This window comes from Crocodylus siamensis, chromosome 10 (assembly GCF_052110815.1).
Source record: "Crocodylus siamensis isolate JL-2025a chromosome 10, ASM5211081v1, whole genome shotgun sequence".
Taxonomy (NCBI): Eukaryota; Metazoa; Chordata; order Crocodylia; family Crocodylidae; genus Crocodylus; species Crocodylus siamensis.
In genome coordinates this window covers 6,767,983-6,785,078 of record NC_143404.1, presented here as the reverse complement: position 1 = coordinate 6,785,078, position 17,096 = coordinate 6,767,983, and the positions used below count along the sequence as shown (strand labels likewise).

The 17,096-nt window shown below is 47.7% G+C and overlaps 2 protein-coding genes across 9 annotated transcripts in view; one reads left to right on the top strand and one right to left on the bottom strand.

Annotated features, from left to right (window-relative positions):
• FAM13B (family with sequence similarity 13 member B) overlaps positions 1-386 on the bottom strand; it is a 65,074-nt gene extending 64,688 nt beyond the window's left edge. For 5 of the 6 annotated variants that reach the window (XM_090020983.1, XM_090020988.1, XM_090020987.1 and 2 more), the window contains exon 1: positions 157-385. The gene's annotated coding sequence lies outside the window, so the exon portion shown is untranslated. Of the gene's footprint in view, positions 1-156 lie in introns of all 6 variants that reach the window. The other variant, XM_090020985.1, reaches the window with a different exon arrangement.
• Positions 387-4,776: 4,390 nt separating this feature from the next.
• Positions 4,777-14,722, top strand: LOC149856175 (thymosin beta-11-like). 3 transcript variants are annotated; one of them, XM_090064738.1, is made up of 3 exons: positions 4,777-4,854; positions 13,063-13,170; positions 14,376-14,722. In XM_090064738.1, exons 2-3 carry the CDS (start codon positions 13,071-13,073, stop codon positions 14,417-14,419), a joined length of 144 nt encoding a protein of 47 aa, XP_089920864.1. In that variant the 5' UTR covers positions 4,777-4,854; positions 13,063-13,070; the 3' UTR covers positions 14,420-14,722. The 3 variants fall into 3 exon arrangements, with proteins under 3 accessions (XP_089920864.1, XP_089920861.1, XP_089920863.1); XM_090064735.1 differs by lacking the exon at positions 4,777-4,854 and adding an exon at positions 12,060-12,145; XM_090064737.1 differs by lacking the exon at positions 4,777-4,854 and adding an exon at positions 12,100-12,151.
• Positions 14,723-17,096: the final 2,374 nt, after the last annotated feature.

The following is a 17,096-nucleotide window of genomic DNA, read 5'->3' as shown; positions in this document are numbered from 1 at the left end:
AAGGCAGGGTGCAGGCCCCCTGCAGCCTGTCGGTGTCGCAGGGAGGCCCGGGAAAAGAGGGGGAAGGGGAGAGGTGTGGGGGGGACCCCTGGCAGGCCCGAGCCGCTCCTCTCCCCCGCCCCTCAACCCCGGCGCATGCGCAGTGCCGCCCCTCACCGTTGCCGGGTGACTCTCCCTCCCCGCCGTCCTCAGCGCCGCCGGCAGCAGCAATAGGTCCGCGCTCTGCCCCGGGCCCCTGCGGCACCCTCGCTTCGCTCCGCGCTTCGCCCAGCCGCTGGCGCAACCTGGATCCGCGGGGCCCTCCGTCGCGCAAGCTCTGTCCGCCAGCCCCGGGTGCCTCCAGCGTAAGCCACGGCCGCTGCCGGAAGTGACGCGCTGACTGACAAGAGCACCCGCGCGCCTGCTTCTCCGCCCCGCCCTCCCGCGTTCCCTGGGGTCACGTGCCGCGGGCAGGGGGCGGGGCCTGGCGAGCCAGCATGGGCACGGCTCAAAATGCCCTCTCACCCGCGACCGTTAACTGCATTCGCAGCGCGGGGGGCGGGGCCGGGAGCCCCGTGGGGGAGGTGCCTAGTACCTGAGCGGGTACCTCGTGCGAGCCCGGGGCGCGTCCCTTCAGCCTGTTGCGCCTGTCACTACCACCCCCGTCAGGCGTGAGGGGGGAGTTACCCCTTCAATGCTTGTGAGGGGCAACTCCCCTCTTCATGTCTGTCATCCCCTCACGGACCCCTTCAAAAGACAGTGTCCGCCTGAGGGGACAAGTCCCCTCTTCATGCCTGAGCCTCCTACTTCATGACAGACACAAGGAGTGGAGTTACCCCCTCAGGTGTTACCTCCTCAAAGACCCCTTCCAAAGGACACCTGAGGAGGTAACTCCCCTCTTCATGTCTCCCATCATGAAGCAGGAGGCTCAGGCATGAAGAGAGGAGTTGCCCCTTCAGGCAGAACCCCTGCCCCCGCCCTTCCATTGCAGACAAAAGCTACTGCCTTCCCAGCCTGCCTGGGATTGTTTTGGGGGGGTCCAAGCCCTTTGTGCAGGGTGGAAGCAGTAGAGTCCACTCCTGACCCTTCAGGCTGAAGGAGCACCACAGGGCGGGTCCGTGGGCTGGATCCCCCACGGGTTCAGTGCCTGGATCGGGCCCTGCACTGGCCCATGGGAAGGCTCCCCATCTACGTGGAAATTTGGCAGTGGCAATTGGTATTGCCACAACTGCTCTACCGGCAAATTTCCAGAGCCGTGGGGCGTGCGGATCTGCAGTCCGGGGGTCGAGCACCCCGGTCCAAAGCACTGGTGCTCAGCCTTTGGCCCGATGGGCTGTGTGAGCACGGGGCCAGTCTGCAGGCAGGGTTGAGCCATGGGCCGGATCCAGCACGGGGTCAGCCCACAGGTTCTCTGGTGCGCCAGCCCCACCTCATCCATTCCCACCGCTCGGGACATCATAGCAGTGACTCTTGCCACCGCTCCCCGCCAGGCAGCTGCCAGCTCCAGGGCGGGCCCTGCGGGCTGCGTGACACCAATGCGCAGGCTGGAGGTTAACCATCACTCTATGGTATAATTGTGCAAAGACAAAAAGGAGGCGTCACTTTTTTTTTCACACAATATTTCTGCTCACTTTGTGACCATTGGCTGGAGGGGTAAGAGTTGTATTTTCAGAATCAAAACACAATTTTGGGAGCAACCGTTCCCTCTTATTTGCAAATGGTACATATGCCAGTGTTTACAAGATTATTAAACACTGCCCCTCATCATACACAAAGTTTCTTAAGCCCAAATTTTCTAAGCCATTATATGGAAAGACTAGGAATTTAAAGTGGTGACAAAGGATCACACTTGAAAATGTTAAAAACAACGTTTTGTAGACAGAAGTTACAATGCTCCACTCAAAACTGGATAACAGAGTGTCTGCCACTAATGGCTTTTATTAAAGCCATTAAGGAAATTAAAATCTGCTCAAGAAAAAACGATTCAGGAAGAGTGTGTTCTCAGAAAGAACTTGTAATACGGAAGAGGAAAGGACATACAGATGAGGGCAACATTAACTGTGTATCACATGATTTACAGGGTTTGAAAGATTTCGGTTTGTTTTGTTTTCTTTTTGATTCTTAACTTTACCTATCTATATTTTTATGTAATCGGTCACAATATTGCTGATAATTTAAAATGATACATTGTCAGATTTTTTATCTCCAGCGCGCCCCCCCCCCGCCCCATTTAGTGATATCTATTGTTCTGTCTTTGCAAAAACTTTTTTTCTCCTTTTTTTCTAGCTATTAGTTGCTTTGGGAGGGGAGCGGGGGAGAGAGGTTATGGTCAAGCAAAGTGACCTTTTCGGGGGTCTCTATTTATTTGCTGTCAATCCGCTTCCACAGTGGATTTTCGCACTTTAACCTTTAATAAGATTTTGTAGCTCCAGGGTGAGCATTCAGCGCTGTGTGTGCAGTGTGAAATTCAAGCTGTGTTCTCCCTCTCGTTTCTACCGCCTCATTGCCAACAATAAAGATACTGGAATCAGAATTTAGCCGGCAATTTTGCTGATGGTACATTGGAGGGAATGGACTCCAGCTGGCTCTGCTGCAGCTATGTTGGCCAACTGACAGGAGTAAAACTAAAGGAAATCTGACAGAGGAAACACAAGTGGGGGATGGGGGAGAAAGAGGACCGGACTATCAGCTCTTTATGGCAGGCAGGTAGGCAGGCAAGGAACGGGCTTCTCTGTTTCAGTGCGAGATGTTCTATTCCAGCTCTAAACTGGCTCCGAGTTCACCTCTTTGTGCCAGTTGCTCGCCCCACCTCCTTTCAGATGGCTCTTACTTTCTCTGTAGGGGGCAGACATATGCAGTGCCAGACTGCCTTCTTGAGTCTTTTCTGCCCAACCGTATGCTCTTTTTGTGTTCTGACCCCCCCATCTTCAAAAGTTGGAGACAGTTTGGGCATTTTGTCAACCTCCTGCAAACCAGGGAGGGGAAAGGAGAAAAGAAAATGGCAACAGATCTCCAAGTGCAGTCCCAACCACACAAAGTTTCACACAGCAATCCTGCAGCCAAGCAGCAGGCATCACAGCAGCAGGGCTTGCCCTGCTCCTCACCTTACTGAGCTCACCCCTTCCCATTTAAGGTCACGTGCCTCTTTTTACCTCATCATGGCATTCTGCAGATCTCGTAGCAGATTGCAGGGTACTTTAAGAGACACCAGAGCTAACTTTAATTTACCTTCCCTTGCAAGGCCGACAAACCTGCACTGAGCTTTGCTTCCAGTCAGACTGTACCTGGTGGCCAAGCCAAGACGTTTAATCTATCTTGGGTATCTCTACACTATGCTGCATTGTAGACCTCCTCTGAGAGCAGACCTGGGGCTATGGCACTCTATATTAACAATTTTAATCCCACAAGCATAACCACAGTGTCTAGCCCAAGAATCTTGCAGAGTTTCCGTGGCTAGTCACTCATTAAGCAACTTGGTAGGGCTGATTCTGAGATAACTATATCTCTGTGGTGTAATTACAGTGGTTTCAGAAGTAATTATTCCTATTGTCACTGATGTAAGCACAGTAGAATTGGGACCACCATTGTTTCCATTGGTCCTGAACTTTAGAGGTGTGACCTAACATGGCTTCCACCCAAAAGCCTTCCACTTTTGGCTAAGCCTAGCCAAATCCCTAGTGCAGGTTGCAATACTGTACCTTGGCATTTTAATCAATTCTGCATTAACAACCAAACCTGAAGAGTTTGTCCAGCAATACCTCTGTTTTTTCACCTTAACACTGAATCATAGATTTCTGAGGTCCTTCCGTATGCTGAGACACGGTAAGATACTTCACCTACTCTAATACCCATATCATATATGCCAGCATTTCCATTCATGATGGACTACTTTGCATCAGCAACACATTTACCTTTTTTTAAGCTGTCCATCTAATGACTGAATTATTTGATGTACCTCCCTAGATATGGGAGTTAGGTGTGCCCAGTTCTCTCTTGGACTCTCCCTATTGATATCTGGTAAATATTGGCACATAAAAGACCTTTTTGCTCCAAAGAAGAATTGACAAACAACCAAAGCTTTTTGGCCAGTTGCTTTGCAGAGTTTCTTTCCTTTCCTTTTGTTTGCTTACAAAAAGAGCGACTAAGTCCCAAGACTGACCACTGGTTTTGCTCCTGTTAGCTGATGACAGAAATACACCTTGGTCAGGATTTACCAGAGTGGTCTCCTCTTCTGACTGCTGGGTCACCCTGAGCTTCAGTTCTAGGAAAAAGAAACACCCACAAATATCAGTGCAGGCTGGGGGATCTATGAAGATCTGGCCCAGGGAGCCAGAAGTGTGTCTCCAGAGGAACATCTAGACATCATTTTTTAAATGTTTCCCTTTACTAACAAATGGCATTTCACAACACCAAGCAAGCTGGGCAAATCTACGTCATCTCCAAATAGTGCAACTGGGAAGACAGGTGACTGGGGCAGTAGCTGTGGATGCCATCTTTGGGGAAGGCAAGGGAGACACAAAAACAACCAATACTGCCATTAGCCTGGAGGCAACCAGAACTGCCCAGTGAGTCATGGCTGCCCAGGGAACGGAGCTGCTCTGCCACACCTGTGTTATCCCCATTTTATGAGGGGAGACATTAAGGTACAGGAGGTGCAAGAGACTTACCCCAAGATCCCAGAGAAAGTCTGTGAAAGATCCCGGATCTAAGATAATAGCTTCCTGTTCCATTTTTAAGTGATAATAAGACTTTTCTTCTTTCTTTTCTGTAGTCCTTAAACAAAAAATAAATCCCATGGCACCTCGAAGTAGGATTTGACGGCTGGAATTCAGTTTGGATGGTGACATTTTGTCCACCTGCCTACCTACAGGTTTGGTAAGCCAAGTATTCTTCTCAAGTTCACAGCAAAACCTATGCTATCATGCCACCGCCTTCAAAATAGCTGTTAATCACTAGATGAGATGATTCCCATGTAAATGTATTTTAAATATCACTTTGGCATAAAATTTGCTAGCACTACATAAACTGAGTAAACGAATTATGCTTCTTTATGTTATTACTTTCATTATTAAAATAAACCTTCCCACCATGGAGAGCTTCTTCCTGCTTTTAGAGAGGCTCGATCTGTCTCTTGGAACTAGATGGGGAGCACTTAGGAGTGCAGGGCAAACATTGTTTTATGACTCACTTATATGGTGATCCCCCAATCCTGGACCTGGGTAGGGGTCAGTTCAACCCCATGTGCAATTTAGATTAACTAAAGGACAATTTAATCTTTTTCATTCCACTCCTGCACATAGCTATTTGCCTTTGATGCGTCACCCAAACAGTGACACACACACAATGTGTACATTGGATACAACTAAGGCTTCAATGCTACCTGCTTTCATGTTCCTTTCTCTTGCTTTTGTTTAACGTGCTGTATTTAAGGGCACTTGTTACATGTGCTCTGGGAGTAGTGGTGGGCAGCGCTTTAAATCTAATCGGAGGTGGTTCAAGCACCTACTCAGTGCCTTCAAGAGAAAATTGGATGTTTATCTTGCTGGGATCCTATGACCCCAGCTGACTTCCTGCCCCGGGGCAGGGGGCTGGACTCAATGATCTTCCGAGGCCCCTTCCAGCCCTAATGTCTATGAAATCTATGAAGTGCCACAGCATCTCATGTATCAGCATCCCCGCACTTCAAAATGGCAGTGGAGGTGCTTGAATTAAAGCTTGTTCAAACAAGCTTTAGTTCAAGTGCACCCCCCCCCCCATTTTGAAGTGCAGGGATGCTGATACACAGGATGCAGGAGACTGCTGGAGTGTGATAATTACCATATTCCAGCAGACTCGATTAATCGATCCTGCTTCATGCTGTTCCCCCAAGCACTACCAGGAGTGACTAGAAATAACGGTCACAAGCTGGCAGATGGTAAATTCAGATTAGACATCAGGAGGTGCTACTTCACTGTCAGGGAGACTAGGATCTGGAACCAGCTTCCAAGCGAAGTGGTGCTGGCTCCTACCCTGGGAGTCTTTAAGACAAGGCTAGACAATCACCTCGCTGGGGTCGTTTGACCCCAGTACTCTTTCCTGCCCTGGCAGGGGGTCGGACTCGATGATCTGCTCAGGTCCCTTCCGACCCTACTAACTATGAAACTATGTCAGCATCAGATGTCACTGACTTAGGTTAAACTGATTTATTGAATTTGTCTCCCAGATCCCCTCCAGATTCAAGTTAACTTGCAGTCCTGCAGCATCCCAGGGGGCTTTTCATCTCCCTGCACACGCACCCCCTTACAGGGTGGGTGGGCTAGCCTTGGTCCAAGCTATCTACTTCAGCCAAGGAGAGAGCATGCTCTAGGACCCCCTGGCTTCTGGCCTGGGCCACTGCAGGCAGGTAGCTGCACTTACAGAATCAAAAGTGAATGTCTGTTCACTTGCTTATCGGTTCAGTCTGCACAACTTAGACTACCTTCAAAGGTTGAATCAATTCAGTCTCGGGCATTTTGACTATCTGTACTTGTAGTCTTTCCTGCTTCAAGATCAATATTGTTTCCTTTAGCAGTGTCTAACAGTTTCTGGATTCATCTACCCAAGGCCAAAGCCTAATTTTTTTCCCCTGCAATAGGGACTTCTAACCACTTGGAACTGGTTGGGGTCTGTTGTGGAGCGAGAGCTGGTATTTCAAACCTAGCAAGTGAGCCACTTCCTAGTGCCCCAGATGTTAACGGCAGAAAGGCTCACTGACTACCCTATCATACAGAGCAGCTGGGAGCAGGAACTGTGGATCATTAGTGACAACCATTAATTCTTTTCCTTGCAATGGACAAATTAAGTGTATAATTTACAGGCTGTCCTGGCCAAGCAAGGAAGAGGCCATTCATATAGCATCATCAATGAAGCCTGCTGCACACTGAGCTCCAAAATTTGGTCCTCTGGGATTTTAAATGAAATACAAGACAGCAGCTTTAAACTGCCAGTAAACAGGGGAATTTGTAAGAAACTCAACAGTGCTGCATTACCAAAGCTGTCACATTTCTAGGAGTATGATCCAGGTTAAAGTGAATTATGTACCACTGGTCACCCAAGGCCTCTTTAGCTCATTTTTTCTTCATGGCTATTAATTGGAAGAGATGCAGCTCTGACCAAAACCTGTCTTGAGAAAGAAAGAAGAGACACTAAAGGATTGAGGCTGAGGATTGGAAATTGTTTTAAAAGAACATTTCTGTATCCCATGCGCTGTGCTAGTGCAAGCATCTTCCAGCTGTACACTGAGCACAACACATGTGTTAAGTACTTGCATCCTCACTCTCCCCAGGACAGAAGCATAGGCAGTGGAGAGTTTGAAGTGTAAGCACAGAAAGAGAGTGGGACAACAAGCTGCATTTGTTAGTCAAGGAACGTGTCTTGGACTTAGAATAGAAGGTGGTGAGTGAGGTCTGTAGTGATCCTCCGTTTCTGTGGTGCTAGGCCTCAAAAAAGTGGTGATCTCATTAACAGGCTGAATATTTGGTCACAACTCCACCTCAGAGTCCAGGGGATGGCTCCACCTCAGCCACCCCGTTTAACCTCAGGGAGCTTCAGTGTAGATAGCCTTGGCCCAAAAGCCATTTACAGAAGCATGTCTTGCAAATAATCTCAGAACACTCCTAGTTGACATGGGGCTGAAACTAGCAGCTAGAACAGAAGGACTTTCTACACTAGGCTCTTCTCTTCTCCTCCCCCCATCCATAAACAGCAATGGAGATGAGAGGCAAGGCTTGACAACCAAGGAAGAAAGGAAACAACCTAGTTAAGGAGAGGAGCATGCACTGGAGAACCAGTGTCAACCAATCTGGATGTTAGCAGCATAGCAATAGAAAGGGAGACCACTGCCAGGAGGAGCCTTTTCTACACACCCAGGATTCATTGTCTCCTAGCCTGGGAACCCGACTCCGTTCCCAAACATGGATATTTTTTTTGGCAGGCAGATGGAACAGAAGGTACAAAGAGGTCTAAAAAAAGCTTTTCAGGGAGGGAAGTTGTATTATTTTTTTCTATTCCACTCCGCACCCGAGACAGCTGATGCTCACTAACAGGCCCAATCCTGCTCAGGGCTGGGCCCCTCCTGGGATGCAGCAATTGTCCTCAGTTCTCACTGATCTGGGATCAGACCCAGTGTTTCTGACCTTGCAGATGAGAGGGCATGCTTCTCCCAGCCTCTTCAAATGAACTCTTGGCCTTCAACACCAGAAATACCACAATATTTTTTAAAAACGAAACCACTTTTATCTTTGAGTGGGTGTGTTATTTCAAGACAGCATTAACATGATTATAAAATCAGTTGTGTCAGCTTATTGGCTCAGCTTCAGGCTCTGATCTGCTACAGCGTCTGTTCCTCTCAGCAGCTGCTCACATTAGCACGCTTTGACCCCCTTTCTCTCCAGAGAGATACAAGCAACCCAATTCCTATAGTTATAACCAGCCATTACCCGGCCAGAGAGAAATTCCTCATCTCATCACAACACCCTCTCTGGCTTCACTGAAATTTGGCACCTCACAGCCTCTCAGTGGGCCACCTTCTCCAGGACTTACAAGTGCTACACCCAAAAAAGGGTCATGACAGGGTCGTTCCCAGAAAGGATATTCTTGCTTTGCCAGAATATCCTGTCAAAGCAAGCCCATGAGCAGAGAAGCTCCACCCTGTTGAGGCTCTCTCAAATGCCCCTTGGAATGGTCCTCCCCACACAAGCACCCTATAAATGTTACCTCTTGCCTGGCACCGCTGGGGGGAGTGGGGTGCATGTGTCTCATCCTGCATGTCAGACCAATGCACAGTAGCCTGGTGCTCTACGTAGAAGGTGACTCACTAGAACCACAGGGTCCAGTGCCAGCAGGGTTGACTCAGACCTTCATTTCCTTAAAGCAGATTGACATAAAAGTGCAGCTTTTGCTAGAAAATAGAAGACTATTTTCCCTTATATGTGACCTTATTCATACAGCCTCATTGCTCCTGCTGACCAGAAAAAACAAATCCTAGAGCATTGTTCTGTTTAAACAAGGAGGTGGTGTTGCTCCACTGGCCTTGACAATTTTTTTCCTCTCCCCAGTAATGCACTGGTTTCCTACTCTTCCCTCCACCCCCCCCACAATGATTGTATTTCGCTGGCGGAGCAGTAGTTCCAGGAGTTGTCAATAGCTCTGGAATCCAGTGACAAAGAGCGTCATGTTCATGCCAACAATTTTGATGCTGATCACGTTAGCAGGGATTTTCAGCTGCACTGGAATTGCAAGGTACAAAATTTCATCAGGCATCTTCAGTGACACAAGCCCTGACTCCACCCAGGGCACTGTCCATCTATTCGTCCCTGCACCAGCCTGGGCACAGAGGTTCCTATGAGAAAATAAATGGCACATGGTATGTGGAGCAGCCTGCAAGCAGGAGGTTTCCCATACTTTCGTTCAATCAGCATGAGTGAAATGCTAATAACTTGTGGAAACTAGGCAGGAATCATTCTGCAGTCAAGGTGCTAGTTATACTCGTGGGTGCTACTAATTTGAACGGATGGTAAGAACGTCTCCTTCCTCGTTATTGCATAATATCCATTTGCCATTGCCACATCAAAAGAATCCCCGTTTGAAAGCTAATTATCTACAAACAATGGATCTTAAAATCCTTTTCCTGCCCCTAGACTTTCAGCCTATAACCAAACAGACCTCAGTAAAACGAGCATTTTGGGGGCTGCTCCCTCAAACACTGTGCTGCTGTAGGCAGGCAGCTTCCTAAACTGGAAGCAGCATATCCACCGATGCGTGGTACTTGGGGCACTGCTGAATGACTGTGCCAGTTAGCTTGCCAGTTCTGCTGTGACGACACGGCTTCTGGTTTAAGGAGGATCCCCTCAACAGCAGCACACATGCTTGAGTGGCACCACTGCCACTTCACCATCTAGACCTAGCCTGAGTCACTGAGAAACAAGAACTCTCTCATTGTTGCATGAGCTGCAGAGGCAGTGAGATGTGGGGGGAAGGGGGAGATGACCAACTGTACAGGGAAAACTGTAAAACGGGCTCTCCCCAGAAGGGCAGATTTGTCCTAGAGGTCTCAGCATTCAGAACTGGTGCCAGAGAGCTTGGTTTCCAGTAGCACACCACAGCAGAGAGGCTGGATTCTCGGCATGCTCACACCGTCTACAGAAAAGCCACCTGTACCTCTTCTGTTGAGCTCTTCTGAAAGGCTGTCCTCTGTTGTGGGTGCTGAGCCCTTCTGGCTGGGCCTGGGCAAATCTGGCCTTTAGCATAGACTCAGTTCCACCCTCCTCCTGAAACACTGGCCAAATTGCTCTCAACTGCAGGAAGCAAAACACACCAAAAACACAAGCCCGTGCCTTCAATCATAATCCCAACTGCTACCTGTAAGAGCAACATATTGGAAGAAGCACAGTTCAGGGGTTTAAGTGGTACTTCTAATCATTTCATCTGCCCGCTTGCATAACAAGTTGATGGTGTCCCTTTAAAGGCTGTCTAAATGCCAGATCCTAGCTGTGGGTAATAGCTAGCGTTCACATAGCAGCTGTCTTCCTGCTCCATCCCTTGTGTTTGGGGCTGGAAACATTTCTATTTTTGAATAATTGGTGGAGAGGAGGAGACAAATGCTGCCGCTTAGTTTTGGTTCTACATGTCAAAATGGACCCTGCACATGCAGAAAGCCCCATTCACCTGGTAATCTAGGGCATATGGCAAGCCTGCTGTCTCAGAGCCTGGAGAGGAAGGTGGATTAAGGAGAGTGTAAGTGGCTTGGAGGGCTCTGGTATTTATTAAGCCTGATAGATAAAAGGGATTACACATATGGGTGTACTTGGTAAGTTGTGCTCATTGCTGTAATTTAGCTGCCTCTGGGACAAAAGGCTAGGCACACTCTACAAACGCACACTCGGTGATTATGTTTTCTCAGCGTACAGAAGTCAGCCTCTGGCTTCAATCAAGCCCTGCTCCCAAGTCCACTAAAGCAACAGAAAGGGCCATGTAAATCTCAGTGGGCTCTGAATTAGACTCCAAAATATCCAAGAGTCCTCTGCCATCAACCATGTAATAGCTGAACCGAGACTAGCCAGATTTTGTCCAAAAAGAGGCTTACTCCTCAAGCAGGCTTGTCTAGTAGGCCTGGCTGAAAACTATTGAAGGTGGATTTCGTATTCAGAGACGCTGATACACCTTTCAATGCACCAACACCAACAGATGCTGCTGTAACGTTGGCTACTAGCCTGTTCGCTAAGCTGTGCACTCCCATTCCGCCATAACAATAATACACATTTCAAGGCTGAGCCAAGTATGTGGAGGGCTCCCAGAAATCACGTGGCTCAGTGACAACACTCTCTGAGCACGTCCCAAGTGTTAAGAGGATTCCCTGGCAGTAGAACTAAAGCCATGCATGAGGTTTGGACAGGTTGGACGCAGGGTAGGGCTATGCAAATGGCATAAGACGCTCCATGGTATATGTGCAAGTGGCTGAATCTGCATCCAGGGAAAGGAGGAGGTCCTGGTCATAGGCAGTTCTCAAGTCCTCTTCCATGCGATAAGATTGTATGAGGGCTCTGAAAACCATCCCAGCTGTGAGGAGCAGCTCTGTAACCATGGTATCATTTGGGAGAAGATGCTTTATCCTATTTATAATTATTTATTCCTAGCAGCAACCCACTTGTCTTCGCTGGTCTCTAGATTTAGTCAGAGACTGTAGCGAAAAGCAAGTGCTTAAATTCCATTATAGTTAAAGGGGCTTAAGTACCGGCTCAAGTGCTTTGTTGAATTGGGACCTGAACACTATGACAGGACATGCAGTTACACATACTCTTCTAACTGCATGTCCTATGTCAACCGATAGCACAGGCACTGGAAAATAAGGACAGGATAGGCAGGAAACCTTAATTCTAAATATCCTTATTTTGGTACTTTAAGGCACGACACAGGATTTAATTCCATTTTTGTGTGTGCATATTGACTTCTCCCTAGCCTCCTTCCTCTACTTTCTGCAGCAAGAATCTGTCCTTTGCCTTAAGGGCTGAGCTACCCTAGCAGCAAACTTATCAATATTAATAAAGAAGGGCTGGGATGGGATTGGGGGGAGGGAGGGATTAGCATGACCTTTTGAGACTCACACTGGCTCAGACGGTCGCGAAGCAGCTGAGGAGAAAGCAGCAAGACGGTAACGGCATGTGGCTTTTAGTACCTTTTCCATTTTTCCCCCCCTTTTAATCTGTGCTTCTGTTGTCTTGGTGCTGGTAGCAATAAAAATCAGGTTAACTTAAGAAAAAGGATGGGAATCATTTTCTCAGAAATCTCAGGGCCATCCGGGATGGAAATTCCATTGAAGGCAGTGGAATTGTATGCGGGATGAATTTTATCCTAAATAGCAATTAAAAAAACCAGCAATTAGCCTAGGGGGGATTGACAGGTGAAGTGTTTAAAGCTGGTACATTGGCTGGATTTTTTTTTCTTTTTAAATAGAGCGTAATCAAAAACATTGAGCATGCGACTTGAATATTGAGTGGGAGAAGACACAAAGGGTTCTGTGAAGGATTCCTCCTTTTGTTAAGCACAATTGTATACAGCAGCCAGCAGAAAGAAAGTGTGTGTGTGTGTGTGTGTATTTAAAATATGCTACAGGAAATATATATTTTTTATTTTGTTCTTCATTTCCAATCCGTTATTAATCATTACTCAAGCCATATTCTCAGGTTAGGTTTTTGGCTTTAGAGTGGGCTTTGTGGTAGTCAATATTTAGAAAAAATTATGGATTGTGCCAAATGAGAAAGTTAATATACTGTCTTTCATGAATGTCTTTTCCTGGATTTAGAATATGATTTGTAAACATTTCTTCTTAAAGAGATGGAGAAAGATTTAACAAACAAAAACCTTATCTTTTTATTTTAATTTTCAAAGCAGAGAGAGAGAGAGAGAGAGCTCTTGCTTAAATCAATCCAGGAAGCATGTGTTAAATTTTTTATTTAAAAAAAACCTAACATTATTTTCATTCTAGTGCAGAAAATATTTTTCGTCTGGCTCATATCATGGCCCCAGCTAATAAAACCCTGGGCGTGTTTTTTTCCCTTCCTTTGTTAGGACCCATCATGTCCGACAAGCCAAATTTTGCAGAAATTGAAACATTTGACAAGACTAAACTGAAGAAGACAGAAACCAGAGAGAAAAATCCACTGCCCACTAAAGAAAGTAAGTGCTTTTGAGGTTATTTGCACACAGGGCAAACCAGCATATAGCATGCCCTGTAAATAATATGCCAAATTAATATTAACCATAGGAATAATGACCTAGACTCTGACTTTAAAAATTGAACGACAAATTAGCCTGGCCTCTGATCACAAAAAGTGGTTATAACAGACTTTGTATTTTTTGTCTGCTATATTATTACTCATTATGGGACTGCTCTTTGCTCCCCCTGAAGCCAAAATTCCCAGCAATTGCAACAGGCAGCAGAATCAGGCCTTCTATGGTTAATATTTCCCCCAGTCTCTCCAGAGCCGTAACGCATAGGTAAGTTCTATTGTTAGAGGCCCTTGTAGAGCAGACTAGTATTCCCGGGAACTGCATAGGCACACATGGAGGAACCATGGCGCACACCACCACCCCCTGCTGGACAGCACGTGTCACACACAGGCATATTCAATTCTCAAGAATGAGGCAGGTCAGAGAAGTCCAGGGCAGAGTGGAGGCCGATTATAACCCATAGGGAACAGGACATTTTCCTTAACTCGCTTCCAGCACCCTGTCATTTTTCCTAGCTGGATCCTCTGACCCACCTCCCCATGTCCACGGTTTGCTTGTAGGTGTGGTCTGTATGTAGCGTTAGACAGTTACCAGGTCAGCCCCTTCACACTCCTGCATGACCTCAGTGACCCGTTTCCTTAAGAGAGAGATTGCTGGGCAGAAAGCAAGTCAAAGTCTCTTCTTATAAAAGGAAGCGCCCTTGAATCCAACTAGCAGCCTCCAGAGACACGGGGGTAGGGCCAGACTTTCACCAGCTCAGCTGAAATGCATCTTTTTTACTGTTGAGCATCTCCTACTACTGAGGACTTCCCAGCAAGGTCACCTGGGGCCAGAACCTCCTGACACGCTGGCTCACTAGTGCCAGCCACTGAGTCATGCTGAATCCTGCTCCCGTGACCCAAAAATTGGGGTCCCATAAGGAAGGAACATTTGCATGCTACATCCTGCACACAGTGCAGGCCTTCCCTATGGGAACGGAGAGGGCTCCAGCGAGCATGCCTACTGAAGTCTGTAAGGGACTCTTGCTGTCATCATAACACAGAAGAGAAATCGGGGTGTCCCCTGGCTTTAAAGGTTTCTATAGAAACCTCCATTTTACAGTGAGAGGAGGACCATAGCTCACAACACTGTTTCCTGTGTTTTTCTGGCAGCTATCGAACAGGAAAAGCAAAGCGAAAGCACCTCCTGCGCATAACACTGAAGATGTGACAGACGTCTGTGGGGTTTGGCTTCCTTTCTTCCCCCCCAGTTCACTGTTGGTCACCTGTTAATTTAATATCCATTTATTTTTCATTGTCTGGGGAAGCGGAGTTGTTTGTTTTTTAAATGAAACATTGTGAAACCGAAGAACTTGTTGCATTTGTTGTCCTGAGACTGTGCCCTGAAACCCTGTGTGAACCCCGCTACTTGCCAAAAATGTGCTTTGTCTAAGAGAAACAATACTGGTTTTCATAACTATGTTGGCTTCTAAACCTCACAATAAACAGGTTTCTTTTGAGTATTGTTCTTTGATAGGCTTACGCTTCAAATCCTGCCTAGCATTGCAATAGTGCCTACGCACCTCAGGCACGTTGGGGCCTACTGTGCTGGGCGCTGTATGGACATGACATTGTGGCCTAGTAGCACTATCCGTGAGGACGGGGCAGGGAGTAATCCCAGCTGCAAGCCGCAGGCAAGCAAATGGAGTGGAGCCTAAAATATCCCACTCTTCCCTCAACCCCCAGACACAGCCCATCCATGGATGGCCATCCTTCTGCCTGCAGGACGGAGAGGCAGTGCCAGCCCTGTGGCAGGATAATTCCCATTTTTGTTCTTCACAAAACCCCCCGCTGTGGCAGTAGTGTCTGTGACAGGGGTGAGTAAGGGAGGCCCCTGTGATACTATCCTTCAGACTTGGGCAAGCAATTCATGTCTGGACTCAACTTAATGGTCACTTCTCTATATTAAAAACAGAACCAATCCCATGCAGCCAGATAAATCGCTGCTTTCCTCTAATTGCTTTGGCAGCGTATCACATTCCCCCTAGTGGGAGGCAGGACTGAAGTTCACTCAGGGCTTGTCTATTCAGGGGAAATGACTGGGATAGCCATGCCAATGTAATTCCTGTTTAGCAGAGTAAATTATACGCGGTGGGGGGAGGGAGTCTCTTTAATTCCAGTACAGGTCATCCACATGGGGAGTTACGCAGCACGGTTCCAACCGAGTAGACAGGCTAATCAATCCCCATTATGCACACAAACAGAGACTGTGTGCTACAAATGGCAAACTACACAGCCTTTGCCAGTGGAAAAAATTTATCTCGAGTTCTTCGGTCTGTGCAAGTATACAAATGCTCTTAATCACCAAAATCCCCCTGGTGCAGCTGGCTCTGTGGCAGGTCTCTAAAAGAGACTGCTCTAAGAGGGAAAGATCCTTCAAAAGGTCTTCCAAGTCCCACATATCCTACACCACGGGTCTGGCCTCTCTGGGCTTGTCCACACCACATCCGTGGCAGGGCCTGGGGACAGCTCTCTGCTGACATGCTGTAGAGCAGAAGTTCATCCAGGAGGCTTGTCTGGGCTCATCCCCATTGCTGCTCTCAAGCCCTCAGTCTAAGGGCAGTCTCACAGGTGAGCCTCCAGCTCATGTGAATGGACACACTCAACCCAATCTGTCATGAGACCTGCCACCAACCAGAGAGAGGCACTCTTAGAAACCAGCCCTGGTTTAAAGCATGCACTTTGCCTCGAGGGCTGGGATAAGAGACCTGGGTAGGATACGAAAGCATTGAGGACTTCTCATCCCAGCATGTCAGGCCCACTGAAGCAAAGGAGGACTGGGGCCAGCTGGTTAGGCAAGCCTTCTCAGCCCAGCCCTCCTCACTCCTGACCTACAGCACTCACATGCCTGTGCCTAAACACCTCAGACTTGCATTCCCCACTACTCTCTGTGGGATCAGGACTACTTCAGAATGAAGTTTCCCCCCTCCCATGGACTCCAGTGAGAATCAGGCTCATGATCCAAAGCCAACTCTCAGTCACTTCACCCAGGTAAGCAACCCCACAGAAAGGGTTGCCCAGCTCAATTAATACACAGTACAACTGTCTCCTTCTGCAGCAGGATGCAAATCCAGCAGCACTGTAGAAAGTTACATAGTTGACTGGCAACAGGGACCAGCATTTAGAAACCACAAACCCCAGTCCTGCCCCGATTCACTCCCCATTACTGCTGGGCTTGCCCACAGCAGGATCTGCAGCTCAGACCTGCTTCCATGAGAGCCAACAGAAGATGAAGCAAAGGGCTCAGACATTCTCTCAGGACAGCACCTGACCCCTGATCCTGCTGCTGTTGGAGTCGATAGGAGCTTTACCATTTGCTTCAGTGATCGGGCTCCTCATAGGCGGTCATTCGTAAAAAACATTTTCTAGGGAGGGGTATGGATTCAGATAGGGGCCGTCATGGTGCTCCTCATGATCACCTCATTGGACAGGTAGCTTTAAGACATTCAGAAGATTTGCTTTGTGGAGGTTTTTCCTTTCCTGCACAAAATCTAACACTGAAAATCCTCAGCTGTAGCTGTCTTCCCCACCTACAAGTCTCTGCCTGATTTTGAGCACGCTGTTTTGGAAACAGGTCTTTTCTGCAGCAGCACAAAATCCCTCCAGCCCACTAACTGTGCAATGAGATGAGAATACATGAAGGCCAGGAACAGATCTGGATCTTATTTTCCTGTAACTCAGCATCGAATTATTCAGAGTTGTACCCCGACCTTGTCACAGCACAGTTGAATTTCCACTTACGCTAGGGCACACGGGATGCAGAGGCTGCAGATCAGAGCTTCTGTCAAAGGGGTTTGTCTGCCTAAAGCCTAGATACTGGACTTTCATCCTCCA

Bases quoted from the DNA above. Each gene is read 5' to 3' on its own strand.
- LOC149856175 (XM_090064738.1), top strand. From the start codon at position 13,071: ATGTCCGACAAGCCAAATTTTGCAGAAATTGAAACATTTGACAAGACT. The intron at 13,171-14,375 runs GTAAGTGCTTTT...TTTTTCTGGCAG, and splicing joins TCCACTGCCCACTAAAGAAA to CTATCGAACAGGAAAAGCAA.